The 18,578-nt window shown below is 36.7% G+C and overlaps 1 protein-coding gene across 2 annotated transcripts in view; it reads right to left on the minus strand.

Annotated features, from left to right (window-relative positions):
• Positions 1-3,670: 3,670 nt before the first annotated feature.
• Positions 3,671-18,578, minus strand: part of MTDH (metadherin) — a 34,723-nt gene continuing 19,815 nt past the window's right edge. The window contains exons 8-13 of one of the 2 annotated variants that reach the window (XM_063390551.1): positions 18,267-18,365; positions 16,110-16,234; positions 15,437-15,556; positions 12,937-13,056; positions 8,965-9,121; positions 3,671-7,324 (exon numbers count right to left, since the gene is read on the minus strand). In XM_063390551.1, the coding sequence (XP_063246621.1) occupies positions 7,254-7,324; positions 8,965-9,121; positions 12,937-13,056; positions 15,437-15,556; positions 16,110-16,234; positions 18,267-18,365 (692 nt within the window). In that variant the 3' untranslated portion in view covers positions 3,671-7,253. The remainder of the gene's footprint in view (positions 7,325-8,964; positions 9,122-12,936; positions 13,057-15,436; positions 15,557-16,109; positions 16,235-18,266; positions 18,366-18,578) is intronic. The other variant, XM_063390560.1, reaches the window with a different exon arrangement.

Here is an 18,578-nt window from a genome sequence, read left to right on the forward strand (position 1 = left end):
ATTTAACAGCTCCCTTTGCCCCCGAGGAGGTGAGGCAGAGCGGCAGGCACAGGTTAGGCTGAGCTGGCCCTGCTGCTCCTGGGTGTTGGCCACCGCTCTGCAGGAGTCACCACACAATCTCAGACTTGGTTTTTCTTGAACTCAGACCATGCAGGCAAGAGTTCATGGAGAAAGTTTAACCTGAAAAGGTTTCAAAGCAACTGAAAGACTCTAACTTTGCAGCCAAGCTAAAGGGCAGTGTAACTACGGCACAAAACTGGAACAACATACTTCAAAAGTCAAGTGAAAGATGATGCTGGCACAGCAGGGTTACTTGAAACAGGCACCTGAGGCAGCTGCCCTGACCTAAACTGCCCCGACAAAACCTGGTTGGGCCAAGACTACAGCCTTTTTTATCACTGAATTTACAGGTTTTATTCCCCCTCACACTATCACTGACGGATTACATACTTCTGTAATTCAGAAACCACATGGTAGTGGTTATGAAAAAGACACCGTTTAACACTGCAGTAACCTAAAGCAGTAGTCTTTGAAGAACACATGGACCTGTCAGTCTCTAACCTCTGGGGAAAATCACCTTGATAACTGCAGAATTTGATGAATAGAAATACAGTTCTTGAGATGCATTTTATGCATACCAGAGGAAAAAACCCAAACCACTTATGGAAAGACAGGTAGCAAATAGTAATTTGGAATTTTATTGTAGTCTGTTTTCTGTTCATAATTTTACTGCACTCAATAATGTATCAAGCCAACTTTATGGCATTTGGTGGTGCCATTGTTTTTTTTTCTCAAAGTACAGTACAAGGATCATCTGACCTTTCTTGGCAAAAGCACAGTTGAGACAAGCTGGCCCAGCAATCTATTCAGCTGGATCTCAAAAGTCTGCAATGCTGGGGAAATCCACAACTTCCCCAGGGAGATTATTCCAATGGCTGACTGATCTCCAAGTGAAAATATTTCCCATGTGTCCATTTGGAACCTCCTCAGGAAAAACTTGTAGCCATTATCCCTTTTCTTTTCCATGTGACTTCTTGTAAAAAGGGAGTCTCCATCTTCTCTTTAAACAGTGGAACATGGTGGTAAGGCTAAGCCTTCTTTTCTCAAGGCTGAACAAAGCCACTTCTCTCAGCCTTTTCCCCTGTGATAGGCTTCCCAGTCTGTGGTTCTTCTCTGTACCTTCTCCAGCCTGTCCACCTCTTTTCTGCACAGCAGGGACCAAAACTGAGCACAGTATTCCAGTGTGACCTGATGAGCACTGAGCAGAGTGGGATAATGACTTCTGGATCTCTGCTGGTGATGCCCTTGTGGATGCAGCCCAGCATCCCGTTGGCTTTCTTTGCCAGCACAGCACTGTTTGCTCAGATTGATCAGATTGTCCACCTGCACCCCCAGATCCCTTTCCACAGAGGTGCTCCCCAGCTGGGGAGATCCCAGCCCGTGCTGCACACCTGGGTTATGTTTTCCAGGTGCAAGACCTTACGCTGGCCCTTGCTGGGCTTCATCAGATTCTTGTTAGCCTCTCTCCACCTATCCAAATCTTCCTGCAGGGTGGCTGTCTCTTCCAAAGTGTTCACTTTCCCACCAGTTTGGTGTCATTGGGAAACTTCATCGTGGTACACTTGATCCCATCTTCCCGGTCCTTTATGAGGATATTAAACAGCGCTGGGCCCAGCATGTGCCACGCTGCCCATTTGGAAAGGAGACATTTACCAGCACCCTCTGGGTGCTGCCTCTCAGCCAGTTCCCACCACCACAGGAGCACTCATCCACACCACAGCCCATCTGTTCCTCCAGAGGGAGGCTGTGGGAAACCTTGCTGAAAGCCTTGGAGAAATCCAGGAGGCAATGTCCACCACCCACTCCACATCAACCAAGCAGCTTACTTTGTCACAGAGGGTGATCAGGTTTGTCAAGCTCAATTTCTCCTTAGTCAATCTATGTTGGCTTTTCCCACTCCTGTGCTTCATCTACTTGTGATAGCTACCAGAAGGATTTGTCCCATAATTTTCCCAGGAACTGAAGGAAAATTGATGGGCCTAAAACTCCCAGGATCCTCCTTTAGGCCTTTCTTGTGGATAGAGGTACATTAGCCTTTTTCAGTCTTCTGCCATTCCCTGAAGTCCACAACTTCCCAAAGATTATGGAGAGCAGCCTTGCAATGTCAGCTCCTGTAATAGCTCAACCCCACTCTTCCTTCACTGGCACTGCTGGATCTGTGTTTGCAGCAGCCTGGATTTTTGGTCCCAAGGCCAGGGGCCAGCAGTGCTGGTGCAGACAGAGGTGAAGGAACTGTTGAGAGCCTTGTCATGAGAGCCTACTCATCTCATGTTGAGTACCTGAGTAATGCTGCCTTTTCAGCCTTACCACTGACGAATTCTCCTGTCCTGTTTATCAGCAGGACAGTATTTGCCTTCTGTTGCTGCTTGCTGTTTCTGTACCCAAAGAACTCTTTCTTCTATTTTTTGACATCTTGGCCCAATTCAGTTGGAGTTTTTTCTTTTCTAACTGCATCTTTGCACACCCTGGCACTATCCACATAGTTCTTAGTGGGTATTACCCACATTTCCATCTCTGGAATGCTTTGCTTTTGAGTACTCAGAGCCTCAAAGTCAAGCCAAGGGAACTCTTGCTCCTCCTACATCCCTTATCTTTAAAGGGATTAACTGTCTTAGTGCTTTCAGAAGAGCATTCTTGAAGTCCCAGCACTCATTATCCTCTTTAGCCTCCAGGGAAGCTTTTCCTGGAATCTGTCCCTTCTTGGAAAAAACACTGCAGTGATTTCAGACATGGCTGCAGGTATTTTCCACATTCACAGCTGCCTCTGTGAACAAGTGAAAATGTGAGGTTACTGATGTTTCACAGTGCCTTTGAAGACCTTTGGGAGCAGAAGCAAAGCTTGCACATGTCCGTAGATACATGCCCAGCCCCTCAGCAGCAGTGGGATTGCATTTGATACCATTCCTATTCTTTTGGCTAACTGGCTACAGCCCTGAAAGGCACTGGTCTCCCGCCCCCACGCGTGTCGAAAGACACATTAAACCCTGGCTGTCTGACAGCAAGGCCAAGTTCCAGAATCACATCCGAGAGGAATTCTCTCCCATCCAGAGCTTTGTTTGCAGACATCGCTCAAGGCATGACTGTTTTTGTTAGCTACACAGGTAAGGTTGGCCAAGGAGATAGCAGTCATGAAAAACAAACTGTGGCAGCCTTCGTCAGAACAGCCTCTGAAAAGACTCACCTCAGCAACAACTTACTTGGTTTATACTTCACCGGGTATTTGAAATAAGGAATCACTTGAAGTCAGAGTCTATTGAACAGCTAATTGGAAATACTGTTAGTCAGGACTTGCTGTCTGTGAGGAAACAGGGAACCACCTCATCCTAGGCATTTCCGAGTTCATTGTGGCAATCTGGTTCCGAGTGACCTGTGACTTACCCTCTGCCATGGACTGAATTAAAAATACTGAGCCAAGCCGAGGGATCACTTAATGCTACAAGTAAGACAGAAAATGTGTTTGTTTATAGCTGCAAATGTTCCTGAGCATGTTTTTTTAAAGAGTATTGTATGAATTCCTGAAACCATAAGTTTCATACTAAAAGTTTTAAATGCACTTTTCAGAATATACCAACATTAAAGACATCACAGTTTTTAGTGAACAAGACCAACAAAGAAAGACAAAACCAATTTTCAATGAACAAGAAACCTTCAGCTTGGTACAAATAGCCAGAAATTAAAAGAGCAGAAGTTCAATAATTTCCTCAACTGAAGGGACCCATGATGAAACAGAATTGAGTAATTCAACCAAGTTTCAACAGGAACCCACGAATCATTAATAACATGATACAGAACACAGGCAACAGTAATTCCCAGCCCCCACCCATGAAGAAACAGGAATCATCCCACCTTGCTCCCACCACGCATCCAAACTAACAGCAGTTCTGTTAGTCCTGCAGTGAGCAAAATCCACTGTGTGCCACATTATTTTCAAGTTAAGAACTATCAGTCACACTGCCCTTCCTGCTCCTTCCCCCACAAATTCATTTGGGTGATGTTCTTTGTTCTTAAATGAAGTAATTCACTCACAATTTTAACAGCAAAATATTTTTAGCAGAGTATTTTAAGAAGCAATTAGAATTTTCAGGATTTCTCTCCTTCCACTTACAGCAGAACAATGAAGAAATCTTTTAGTACAGGCCTGAAAAACCAGAACTGCTTGTTTTTACTCAAGTGGTCACCACAAAGAGATTCACAGGTACAAGTGTCTGCGAGAGACCTGCAATTTTTAACAGCTGAAATCTCGACTGGCAACCTAGTTGAGTTAAAGGCACAACAACTAATAGATGAAAGTCTGCTTAAACCATGTACTCTGATGTCTGCACTTTTCAGAAGCCTTATTCACAGGAAAATCCCATGGCTAGGAACTATTAACAGGGCAGTTTCAAGTGAGAGACAATTCAGTTACAACACAACAGTACTAGCAATAGTTCTATAAATTTTGAAATGCTTTTAATATGTACATTCTTTCTTAGTAAATATTAAAGTAGTGCTCTTCACTTGCACTTTTTTCTTTAGACTTCTAAAAGGGCATCAGAAATAGTTTTCACCCCCCCTCCAAACCAATGCAGTTACCTTTGTAACAAGCACATATGAATTCTGTACACCTTTCCCGCCCCACAAAAGAAATAAAAATATGCCATGACTATCCAATTACACATCATCACAAGTTTAAATTACACATACAAATAATTCCAGAGTATTTAGAAAAAAACAACATATTGGATTTATGAAACCATTCCATGCATTCAACAACAACAGAAAAAAACCCCAAAGAAAAAAAGAAAAAAAAATTAAGTTTCTTTAAAATGGTATTTTTTGCACTATCCAAGTACCAAAATCTGGATTCAGTGTATAATTAAGACTAACCACTGCTTGAATCATAGAAACATGACAGTACATAGATAACCAAGTTTCTATTTATAGACAATATGATATAGAGTTACTACCTCTTCAATGAATGTCAAATAAACCAAGTTTTGCTTTCTAAGACATGGAAACTGCACATTAAGAAAACAGTAAGAGGTGCTGCTAAATAGGTAACATTTTGAAAGGAAGGCTGTGTATTTGTATGACCCTGTTTAGCAGTAGCAGTTAGTTAGCAGGGTTCCTATATTTTAGCTAGTTTGTTTCTTTTTCCAGAATGACAAGCTATTTGACTAACCCAGAAATATCACCAATTTTATTTTCAAGAAAAAAAGAATTTATGCAGTGAAAGTTCTTGGGGGCAGTCTCTTTCATTACATAAAATCTTTGTATTTTCTATAAAAGAGGCTTGTAGCATAACACATAGATTGGAAACAGATTTCAGACATACATTAAAATCCTGAATTTAAAGGGTATTTTTCAACCTTTACTATGAAGACAAGTAAAATGATAATATTATTTACGTGCAAAGGACTCTGCATGATTTCATAATATCCTATTTTTCATGTTTACCTTAAGATACTCCTTGAAAAGCTGTACTTCACTTCTAAATTTATTTTACATGAATCATGACAAACATCGCTCTTGAACATTCCTCCCTCCCAGTAAATAAATCAATACTGTCAATATGCTCGATTTATTTTAACAGGTCAATTTAGAGTGCCATGTTCCTGACATACAGGAGTTAATACCTGTGCAAGTTAATATCCATTTACTAGGAAAGCTCTCCATTAGCAGGTGCATTTTCAGTACAATTAAACCCAGCTTGCTGCATTATCTGTTCTTGCCTTGCAATACTGTCAAACCGCAGTTGAGAACAGTAAGAGCACAAGATTGTTGATCAGTACTGCATGTTACAGCTGTTAACAATTCTTTTTGTGCCACAAAACCAGATGTCAATCATTTGAAAAGAATCCTGACTCTAACTGAACTCACCAGGTGATGTTAAACACTATTCTTAGCAAACCAATTTTTGTAAAGGCTATTTACAGTGTACACGGCTGAGCATGTACCTTTACAGACACAAACACATCTCCAGTTCAATAACACATCATTACAGTGCCTGAAAATGACAACACATCCTCAATGCCATTTTAATTAACAGTTTCCAGCAGGAAATGGTCTTTATTTTACAACTGCTTTACTTGCATAATTTTTTATTTTTTTAATATAAAAACACTAACTCCTGTCCAGAAGTCTAGACACATTCTACATACTACAGGTTAAGGCAGTAAAAAAATGTGTTCCTGATAACTGTTTTTGTCAATTAAAGCTGTCTGAAGCTACTCCAGTTCTCCAACAGATCTTTGAAATCCAAATAATTTGTGAGTGAAAACCTCACTTGGCTTTGTTCAGAGTTTTAGTAATGTAGACAATAGAATTGGGTACAGTAAGTTAACAAGTGTTAGGAGAAGGAAAAGTTTGATTTCAGTTCATTTCATGAGTTTAGAAGTTGAAAGAATATAGTTTTTAGATGGGATCCTGAATCAACCAAGAACTGTAGGGAATGAAAAAGAACCCAAATTTTATGCACATTACTGCATTCTTAAAAATATACTGTTATCTTCAATAATTCAAGTAAGGTAATAGACATTATAAAAAATAACTTCATGAACCATACTCAAGTTTTAAATCACATTCTCAAACTTTTAACTCAAAGCAGTTTTTATTGTGTTAACTTCATATAATAAACCATGAAGGTCTGACTGTACAAATGGATAATGATTTGCACTTGTGATTCCTGCAATAGCTAGCAGATTTGCTAACCAACTCACTGCAAAGATATGGCAGATTATGTATTTAATCAAAGCACTTTGATTTAGGCATGAAACAAATTCAAATGGTTGACATTCTGTGCTTCTAATGCATCACTCGTAAGAGAGGCAAGAAACACCCACTATTGTACAGACGATTATTTTTACAGAAAACCCTTCCTTGAAATTAATCTTTTATCCGCAGTTGTAGATGAGAATATAATCTGTTGTAAACAGGGCACTGTGTTGTAAAACCAGTTTTTTAAATTAAGATCTCTCTCCAAAAGTTGGAAAAACAGATTCTTCAGAATGTCTTTCAAATGTAGCGTGTTCTGTTTGCTAAATCATAAAGTTACTTTCATTTGATTCCTTTTTAAAGATGTTTGTGTTCACAGCAGTTCTGTTTTTAAAAATTGTTTGAAATTTATATAAAATTCTGTACATGTTCACAAATTATTGCATAAACAGCATAATCTTCATGACAATATTCAGCAACACATGTCCATCTCAGGAAGTTCACGTTTCCCTTCTCGCTTTTTTCTTCTTTTTAACTTGTTTGGGAGATTCCCAGCTTTCTTCAGACTTTGCTAAAAAACAAAACATAATTATAGTGTTAGGACTGAGAACATTTACACAGAATTGGCTTTTTAAATCCTGGATAATACACACTGTATTATTAGGAAGTGATTCAGATCAATCAACTAGAAGTTTTATTCACTCTAGTGAATAAAACTATTTCACCTATGAAAATTTCTATTCACCTATGAAAAATAATTTCATTTGAAATGCATCTAAAACAGTGCTTGCCAATTTCACCCTACTTTTTTACCCCACAAATACTTGGAGTGATACACAAAGGTAATTCATTTTGCAAATTATTATTTACAGTAGAGTCACTGTTATTTTCTGGCCTACTAGAAACAATGTACATGTACAAAATTGACTCACTTTTACCAGATTAAACTGCTCTTAACCACTACATATGTGACTTGTCACAAGAATATTTTTAAAAAGTACTGAACTACGTTAAGATGTGGTTACATGGAATCCATACTCCAATAGAGAAGCACAATGTTCTTAATAAAACAGACTGCCTTAAAACACACTGGCTGCCAAAGGTGGTAAAAAACATTAAGTATTGTACATACTGAACCTAAGAGATGTTCTTCCAATTGCTGAGGCATGAATCTATCGATAAAGATTTAATATTTTAGAACCAGAATGAGAAGTTCTAAGTTGATACGCTGACTTGAAATATTTCATTGTTTCATGTATTCAAAGCCAAGAAGCCAATTAATGCAGCTGAATGAAGATTCTGTAATTATAAAGTTATCATGTTTCTTCTGCAGTCATTAAAAACTCATTTAGTACTTCAACACTTAGGCAGCAACTAATTATGGATTGTCAGTATTTATTAATTTTATTGAAGAATCTGAATCAAAACCACTTTTTTTTTCAAGCAATACCTTTCACATCCTCACCTCACTTCTAAATTTCCTATTTTACTGTGAGTACTTTTGTCAAGTACTCAAATGCTTGTGAGTATGAATACTTTTGTCAAGCACAACAGACGGTACATTTGATATTTCTGGGCACAGCATTATTTTCAAAAAACAATATACCTGCAGCAATTGAGCCTCATCTATGTGCTGCTGGTAGACTGCAAAAAAAATCCCTATCCAATACCTTTGTACTCCCAAATAAGCAACTGTTTCTCTCTATAATTACATGGAAGCATATGGAAAAAGATGCTAATGAACTAAATTGAGAAATCAAGAGACCTCAGTGGGCTGAAAACTGAATTATTTGTGTTTTTTCCCAAATTTCTGGTAGTTAAATATTCTGTCTACTGCAATGTCAGTAACCATCTGTTCTCCACTGCAAGCAGCCCTTTGAAACAGTGTTGGCAGGACTCCTCAGTGCCAGCGCAGAGCTCCAGTCCCGATGGTGATGGTACATCCAAATGTCTGTTCAGGACTGGACAAGCCCAACAGACATTTTCAGTCATCCAAGAATATGAAGCCAATTTTTCCTCACAATGAAAATATATCAAGGTGCCTTTAACTTTAAGGAAGTTAAAAATATGGCAAGATGTATAAATAACACACACAATGATCTGATATGGCAGTTTAAAATCAAACCCCAGGGCAAAGCATTCTGTCTACACTCTATGGGGAAAAAGCACATCCTAACTTCAAGCAAATAAACTTCACTGAGAGATACTTACTCTGTGGAGGAGGCACACTGTTTTGCTTAATATTGGGACTAGAAACATCTGTCTCTTGCAGCATCTGTGGCACTTGGGAAGCGATCTTGTCAGAATTGCTCTCTGATACAATTACAGATGGCTCAGTAGAAACAGCAAGCAAAGGAGCCTCCTCAGACTATGTGAGAAACAAAAAGAAGAGTTTCAAAAACTTTTCTAAAGTAATACAAAAGTAAAAACTCTTATATGGTGTTATTTAGGCAGTATACTTAGCAGCTGCTGAGAAGATGGCATTGAAAAATGAAGCCAATGTTAAAATCCTTACAAATTTTAAATTGAGGCTGTAATACTATGACTGCCATCTAGTGCCAAAAGTTTTAATTGAATACAAGCAAAGATAAACAACACTAATTCTTAAAATACAGCACATGTAAAGAAAGGGAGACCAATCAATAAATTACCAAGACCCTAAAAAGATTCTAGAATATTCAGAGATGTAAAACAGTGACACATATGCATTTGGTTGCAAGGTAAGCAGGCAAGTTAAATAGGACCAAATACGTAACTCAAACCCCAAACAAACAAAAAGCATCTCCAGTCATTCCCATAAACTGCTCAAAACACTGTATACTTACAGAAAAACAAATATTGGTGAGAGTAGTCAGCAAGTATTTCAGTGGGACTTACTGCAGAAATAACTGCCAAGTAAAAGGTACTTGTAGTGTTTTTCTTTTCTTTCAGTTATCTAGTTAAATCTGAAGGTTCCCACTACAGAGACAAAATGTAACTGTATCCTAGTGTATAGCACTTATTGTAATTAAACTTACAGCAAAACAGAAAAAAACCATTCTGACATTCCAACAGGAAAGTCAGAATATAATAAATGTAAGATCCCACAGCAAGTCACCAAAAGACAAAAGGCTTCAAAAAAGAATGTATTAGAACACAGTGTCTCAGCCAAGCAATAAACCCCAAACTTTAGGATGTTATTAAGAAATCATAACTGCAGTTGTGTTACAACAGCCAGGACCTGAAACTATGAAAACCAAATAGTGAAGTCTATATCCCTGGACGCAGATGTACAGATCCTACATCATGGACACCAGTTTGTACTGCTTCCATCACTACAATGTAGTCATCTCAAAAATTCAGTCAAAACATCCAAGAAAACAAAAGGATAAATTTATTTTTTAATTGTATCAAACTAAGCAAAAAATTAACAGCTTTAATTGAAAAAACCCGACACACGAATTTGAAATACAGAAGTTATCTAACCTTTCATGAATAGTTTGCTGTGCTCTTACACATCAACAGAAACAATTTTTTTTATATCCATAATTGCAGTATTTCTCTCAATCTACTGAAAAATTAGTAATCTCAAATATTTTTTATACATCAACCACGGCAATAAAATGAACTCCCATCCTACAGGAATTCCAAGCTTAGCCAATTATAATGTTGTCTAATAGTTAGCAATCAGAAGCTACATACATAAATGAACTTAACAAACTGTGATTTCTAAAACAGAAGGAGGACATAAAGCTTCTAGTGCAAGGTAATCAATACAGGTAAATATTGGTATCACAGTTTTGTTAGGACAGTCACACTTGACCAGCAGGTAAAGCAACTCAATTAAGATTTTAATAACTCAGCTGTCTCAGGTTGACTAAGAAAGGTGTTGCAGCTTGAGTGTTACAGCATGCAGTATTACTGCAAATGTAAGGATACAAATACATACAGCAATCTGGACATTTTCCAAATACTTCTGTCTGAATTTTGGATACAGGAAAGAGGGTAGTGATGAAAACATTAAAAAATGGATACTACTCTTTGCTAGGATATTCTCTACTAATTCAGAAAGGAGGCCTGAAACAACAAATAAAGCCTACTTGATAATATAAACAGTTATATGCATAATCTATGATTCAATAATGAGGTAGTGACTTGTCAAATTGTTCTTTTTTCCAACCATGTCTCCTCATTTAGAGCTTGTGCCCGCTGATAAAATGTAAAATTTTAATGTAGCCCCCAATGTATAGCATGGGGGAAATACCAACACCAGATACTGTGATGTGAAACACAAGGTTCAACGTTCAGCTATTTCTGAGGCTATCCTGAATAATCACTTGTTTGTGCTCAGTTTATTTTTTCCTATATATCACTCTCATGTTTTGGAGCATTTGTTGAAGACTAAACTCCCTACCTTGGAAACTCAAGTCATCCATTTCACCCATCAGTCACAGACCTTTTCTAAAACTTTCTACAACAGCCAAGTCAAACAATATTGGAAGGCTTCTTTGCATGTGTGAAATTACAACGAAGCCAAATCTGATGTCAAGGAGACTTGATAAAGACTGAGAGACCATCTGCATGTCAGATACAACAATTCACAAGTTGTCCTTTATCAACTCCAGTTCCAGAGTACGTTAGTAATAACTTCATTTATCCTTTGACCTCACACCAAGTTTAATACAGAACATGTCTTGTTTCACAGTTAACATTTACACAGCTACATGTAGACGTGTATATGAACAGACTGAATTTAAGATTCAAGAGTAACAGCAGTCCTCAAGCCCCTCAAAAACTCCAGTGTAGGTCAACGTGAGATGCTGATGCCATCAAATCACCTAGGTAGTTGGGTGTGATTATAAATAGTAAAGGACTGAGCAAAGTCTACTGAAACTGAACTTGTATTTTGGCAGTGTCAACAGCTTGTGAGAAAAAAAAATTAACTGCAGATATTTTTCAGATCAATTTAGATTTCTGAACAGCAGAAGTTATAGTCTTCTGCTATTGCACAATTATGCCTTTTTCTAGAAGTCAAAAACCTGCCACCTTGATGTCACAATCCAAGTTTTCTGTCTACACATTTTCAACTAATGCCTCTAAAATGAAACAAAACCTCATGCTTCCATGAATAAAGCCATTTGCATACACAGGCAGATGTCTTTTCAAGTACAGCTTCAAAAAAACCACCACAAAACCCAACAATACACTAGTCAAGAGAGAACAGGCAGCTGTTGCCAACCTTGATTAAAGGTTGAACTAATCTAAACTAATCAGTTGTAGTAAATAACTGTAGTAAAGCACTACTTTGATGTAGGGTATTTAGAGTAAGCCTTAAGTATGTCTGAATGTGCTTTTCAAGACATTTTCTACCAAAAAAGTACTTCTGTACTTTTTATTTGATGACTTGCAGCCTCTTGTAAAAGACTTCATTCTAATGTCTTAATTTGACTCTTAAGATCTCATTAATTTTATGAAACTAATGTTTAGCAATTAAAAATTAAAAACTCAGTGTTCTGATATATACTCTCTCATACCAAACTACTGTGTCACTAGTGTTTCACTCTTCATGAAAATAAAAAACTAAAAAGCCACTAGAAATATTAAATATTTTACACCTTCCTAGAATGTGATGCTTTATAGGGCAGCAGTATCTAAGAAATCTGCTATTTGGAGAAAGATTGAAAGAGAATTTGTATTCTCTAGAATATGTTTCAACTGTGAACTGAAGCAAACAGTTTGTGAATTGCTTCAAATAAAACCTTTTCTTATTCAGACATTAAGCTCAGTACAGCTATCAAAAATCAATTTTAGACTGCATTTAAGTCAGAATACATTAAGTTAGTAACACTTCATTCTGTTGCAATGTAACAATAGAATATGCCACTAGTCTTGTGCTCAGACCTATTAGTTCTTAGGTTTCTACATTTCCAAGTTTTAAACCATTGCTTGAATATTGAAACAAGAAAGTAACTTGACAGTAAAAAAATGTGACTACTGATTCGGAAGATACTGCTTTTCAGCATCGACATACTTTTTAAAACTCATAACTGACCTCTACCTAAAATTCAACTGTTCAATTACCTTTCTAAACATAACAGCCTGAAACAGGATTCTTACTGTAACCTTATCTACACAAATTAATGTGTCAAATGACTTGAGCACTTCAAATCAAATTGTAACATAAATCAGATTTTGCATCCCTACCTTAGCTGGTTCACTAGTACTTATGGTCTTCAAAGAAAAAGCTCTTTCCTGCTGTGCCTGGACTTTTGAGGTATCCGCCTGAAATTGCTCTCCAGCTTCTCTATCCAGTTCTTCAGCATCCTACAAAAAGGGGAGTGGGAGGGGAAAAAAGAAGAGCCTGTGTTTGCAGTCAAATTCTGACTCTTCTCTCCCCTGTGAATGAGTTTTGTCACCATAATCAGCTTCTATAACTCACAAAATCTATCAAAAAGAATAAGTGGGCTCATACTAGACTATGCTAAAACTCAAAATGTATGGAACAACATAATAAAAGATGCCCATAGAATCCAATAAAGCCTAGAAAGCAGGAAGCTTCAAGGCATTTACTAACAAAAATCCCAATCTCAGAATGAACTGTACTTCATACTCCTGTTAAATTATAAGAATGTGAAATTAAAATGAATTTACTCTAAACACTTTGCAAAAGTATCACAATGACATTTAACTGCTCTCAGTTCTGTGCTTTATTACAAGTTTTAAAATGCAAGCTGTATAGTTTTCTATCCTTATTATGCTTTAATATTTTTGCAACCCAGTTTAGTTTGCCATAATGCCTGTGAAGTAAGCCTCAGTACCAAAACTGAAAATATATCCAAAGTATCCAAGAGTCTCAACCATTACTCCTTAGACAATCTAAAATGTTAAGTTTTTATTTTAAGTGTGTAATTAGAGTAGTTACACTTGTTAGTGGCACTAGAAGAATCCTGTGGTTGTGAAGATATCTCTGAGTTTAAACTGGAAACACTGTTCCTTCACTCATTTCCTTATGAAAATGCAGTCACAGCCCATGTCTGTTGATTCCTGACAGGAAGGAACAACATACTGGCTTATTCTAAGCTCTTCAGTTAGCTTCTACTGCCTTGACAAACACTGAAGTCAACAAACCAGTGTGAACATTTAAGTATAATCAATGAGAAAGATGAAAATGTTGAAATGAACGTGTTCCAGAGGATAAATATACAAATTTTAAATGAGTTTGAAGTAGGACTGGCAAGCTAAATTACTAAGCTGTTATAACAAGGGTAGCTTCTGTGATGTAACAGCAGTTCATTCTGCTCCTATTAAGCAAAACTCCCCAATCTACATGAAAATGTAATACAGGTAAGATCTTATCTGTAAACTGATGTCTTCATACAGACTGAAAGAAAAAGTCACAAAAGTGGAATGGTTGGAGAACAATGAGTAGAATAACAAATCTGATTATGTTAATATAGAAAGTAGGACTCTACTTGACATATGTAATTTAAAAGACAGCTCACAAGCAATGGAAAAGCAATCAGAATGGCTTCACTCACCTAAAATTCATGTAGGACACTCACAAACACCTGTTAACCATAACCTATTAATCTTGACTTATACTTGAGAGTCATAGCAGAGATCAAAACATATTTCAATTAAAAAAACCCTGCAGCCCTAGTGCATTCAGACTGAAACTGCCTCAAAAGAAACAAGGGAAATCAAAAGTAGCTCCACCTCCACACAGACAACTTGAAAATAAAATTTCACATAACGGGAATTTAATATTATAGAACTTTTAATAAACGGAATATGTGATAACCACAAAAGCAAATCCAAAGCAAGTATGACTGAAGTTTTTGCTTTCCTTCTCTAATTCGTCTAGTCAGAGTCCACTGAACATTGGTCATTTTGTAAAGAATGTAAATTATGAATGGCTGTCACAATAAACACAAGCAGGATGCATTCTGATCATGAGCTATTAAAAGCTTTCTCCCATTAGCAAAGTACTTGTTTCATCTATTCAAACATGATTCAACTGCCATGTGAAGTGCAATCTGCTTTTGCTATTTTTACCAATCTGTTTCAATGCAATTCTTTAAAAGCTATTTAAATAACACAGAAAACTCCAACCATCCTCAGTTTGAAAATATTCTTTCCCTCATTGAAATCTGACTCACAGAGTAGTTCCACCAACTGAATTTGAAGCATTAGCACTTACCACTTCACATAAATCAAATTAAAACAATACTTCAGAACACCAATATAGCCTCACATAACTGTACTTGAAGACAGCTTCAGAGAAAACTTCAATGTCTCTCATTCTCCTAACTAGCTATATTCACCAAAGCAGCTGTCTTTCAAAGGACATGAGGAGAAGGCTCCCCATGCAGAGGACAATCCCACCTGGAAGCATCCCTACAGTACAGAATCCAGATATGACAGAAAATAAGTAATTCAGGATAAATACTTTCCATGTGTTTTGTGCTTTTCATAAATCCAGTAAAACTATGAATTATTCCACATTCAACTTGTGAATACAACAAATTAAGGAAATACTAGTAAAATAAGAATTACTTTAATTCTTGAGAAACAACTGTAGACAACCCAATCCCATAAAGAAATTAGTTTCCCAAAAATAATTTTTGTTCAAGATACTAATATCCAAAGATAAGGCAACTTTATGAATTCCTTGTGATTGCCTTTTAAACCATCCAGATTTTACCTGTGCAGGAGAGTTAGCTTCTTCACCCTGCTTCTTCTTTTTCTTCTTCTTTTTCTTGGATTTGCCACTTGTAGAACTCTGGAGAATTGGCTCTGCTTTTTCTCTTTCATTATCTGAAATCTTTGTATGGGAACAGAAGGTATTTAGCATTTAAAATGACAATGAAACATACCTTCTGTAGTCTAAACATAAATTGGTAGCTAAAAGGAATTGCATATACTAGTGGAAATTAACAGTCTTATCTGTTCAGCTCATTCTAGAAAGACCACATTCTTTACATGCTATCTGGTAATACAGGTAGAAGAGTTGGGAATGGAAAAGGCAACAGACACTAAAGGCACCAGTGGCATGGAAATGCTGTTTTTCATGCTGAGAATTAAATATTGTCCAGAAGTATTTATAAAAACAGATCTAAATCCTCCCAGTATATACTGATAACGTAGTGCTTGTAATTATGGCAAGACTGAAGGGTTTAACATGGTGCTAAGAGATTTCTCTCTTCTCCATAACATTCAGCGTTTTCCTTCTCTGTGCACAGAGCAAACACAGTTGTGCTTCTCTTATCAGTGTAACTATGATGAGTGATTACCCTTATCATTACCCTTTAAGTCACTTTAAAATGGCAGTGGTAAGGACAAAGTCTTGGAGCTAAGGAGAAAATACCACCTTTTACCTTCTGAGTATCAGATCTCTCTTCACGCTGAGGAACAGAAGCAACTTTTTCTTCATCTACCCAGTTTCCCCACTCTTCTGCTGGTGCATTCCAATCAGAGCTTGGATCAGCTGAAGAAAGTCCATCTACAAAGATTAAAAGTTTTTTTCAGGAATTTTGCTTTACTCTACAGGTGCTCATTTTCAGTTTAAAAATAAAAAAACCCCTACACATAAGTTCAATTCTTGATATCAAGATATAAATAGCAATTTCCTGTATTTCTGAAAAAAAGGTAAAGACTTCATTGATAAGTGGAGGACTTTTTAAAGTAGTGAGTATGACAGTGATTTTACAGAGCCTAATCACAGCAGCAGCTAGCTAGACGCAGTTGCTTCAAGATGTTTCTAAACAATGTGACGAGGAACAAATTTAAAAGTTGCTCTCTGTGTTTTCTTTCTAGCTTGTGAAAAAATTAGGATGGACTGTAACACTGATCAATCTCACCTTACTAAGATTCCTTTACAACTGATACATCTGAAACTGTAAATCCTACTGATTCAAAAGTCATCCTATTACACTGACATTTTTAATAATTGTTTTCTAAGACTCTTAAGTCCATGCTCTATTTTGTTATTATTCATTTATGATGGAATGATGGGTTTAAAGGGTCAGTTACACAAAAATTAAAAATATCTGAAGGGAAGAACTAAGGCTTAGACTGTCTGTTTAGCAGAAAGTTGCAGCAAGCCGATTTTAAAACAGAACACATTGTAGAAGATTGCATTTTCATTTCACATTTATATCAACATCACAAATATTTGTCCCCCCAGTCTATACTAAATTGAAAACCAGATAAATTTGGTCTGCCAACTATGGTGGGATTCAATTTAAACAACTGAAAATAAAGTCAAAATAAAAAGCATTAATAAATCCAATTAAATTTATTTGCAACATTATGAAGCCAAAAATACACTAAGAGATCTTAAGATTAGTAAGAATATTTAGGACAGAAACTTTCCTAATAAAAATATTATCTTAATGACACCTACTTCAGCTGCTAAAATTTACTGATTTGAAAAAAAAGTATTACTGAAGACTTTCCAGTTTATCTACTGCCCTCTCAGTAGTTGCTTAAGAAAAATATCCATTCTTAGTAATAATAGAAACTAGCAGTATTTGTACATATAGTTAATTTACTTGTCCTGATCCTGATAGAGCAGTTGGGTGAAGCTGTGTATCCCTTTGGCCTAAACTTGCATTTGCCCACTTATGTTAGTGTACTCTTAGTTAACAACTATGATGAAATTCTACTCACAGAAGCTTCAGCCACAAACATTCTGTGCTCAGATATGTGAATCAATTACACTTTTGATAAAATTTAAAATTGATGACTTTCAAATCAGTAACTGAAATGTATTTTCCTTATCCTTACACTAGGTAAAACACAAAGGATAAGTATCAAAATTTTCTGGTAACAGAGCAATCGTGCCAACAGTGGTGGAGTGATGGACTGCATCAATCTATTCTACTTTTCCATTCATTTAACTGCAGTAAGTTGTTCCTAGAGAGAAGCTAACATGCAAGGCTGCTTTTGTCAACTTGCAGAACAATTCTTCAGGTCAATGCCCAGGAAGATCCAGTACGCTTTTTCATAAACAGGGAGGAGAAAGTGGGGAAAAAACACCAACTGTACTACAACTCCCAAGTAATTTCAGTTATTTCTATCCTATAGATGCAAGAACTTCCTAATATTTGCTAAATGAGAAAGCAAATGAGGCTAAATACAAACATCTGATGTCACCTTAACTTCCCAGTAAGGTACAAACATGTAGAAACAAACTGACTCAAATTCTATCTACTAAATACATATTTTGCAGACTTGCTGTAGATTTTTCTTATCACTTGCAGCAAGACTGTACAAAGATTTTTCTACCTTAAAATGCACGTGCTCTCTCACTTCTGAGTTTGAATATCCAAGTATATTTCCTAAAAATTAACCATTTTCTACTAGAATTTATCAAAATACTCCTTTCTAATTCCTCCAAACTCCATTAGCTTAGAGAAGTCAAGCATTCCAGGTTTTTCCTCAGATACCCACTACATACAAGTAGCTAATATAAATAACTACACTTTAACAGTAATTAACATTTTGTTAATGAACACTTTAGAGGAACATACTTAACCCAGACCATTCGTCATCAACAGGGGGTTGAGCATGACTTAAATCCCACTGAAAATCAGAAGTACCAGCCTGAGAAACTGATTCATTGTTGGAACCTGAAAGGGAATAAATAAAATTATAAGTTAGCAAGCTTCCAGAAGTTTTCTTAGGGAAAGAAGTCCAGTCAAAGTAGGAAAGGAAAACAAAAGGCTCAAAGAAAAATGTCAGATTTTAAGGACTGCAGAAGACAGGAAAACTAGTAGGCTCTTGCAAATGAGGTATATTCAGAAAACAAGGAAGCTGAAGAAGGAAGACAAAAAGCCATGAGA

This window comes from Prinia subflava, chromosome 1 (genome assembly GCF_021018805.1).
Source record: "Prinia subflava isolate CZ2003 ecotype Zambia chromosome 1, Cam_Psub_1.2, whole genome shotgun sequence".
In the NCBI taxonomy this organism is placed as follows: Eukaryota; Metazoa; Chordata; class Aves; order Passeriformes; family Cisticolidae; genus Prinia; species Prinia subflava.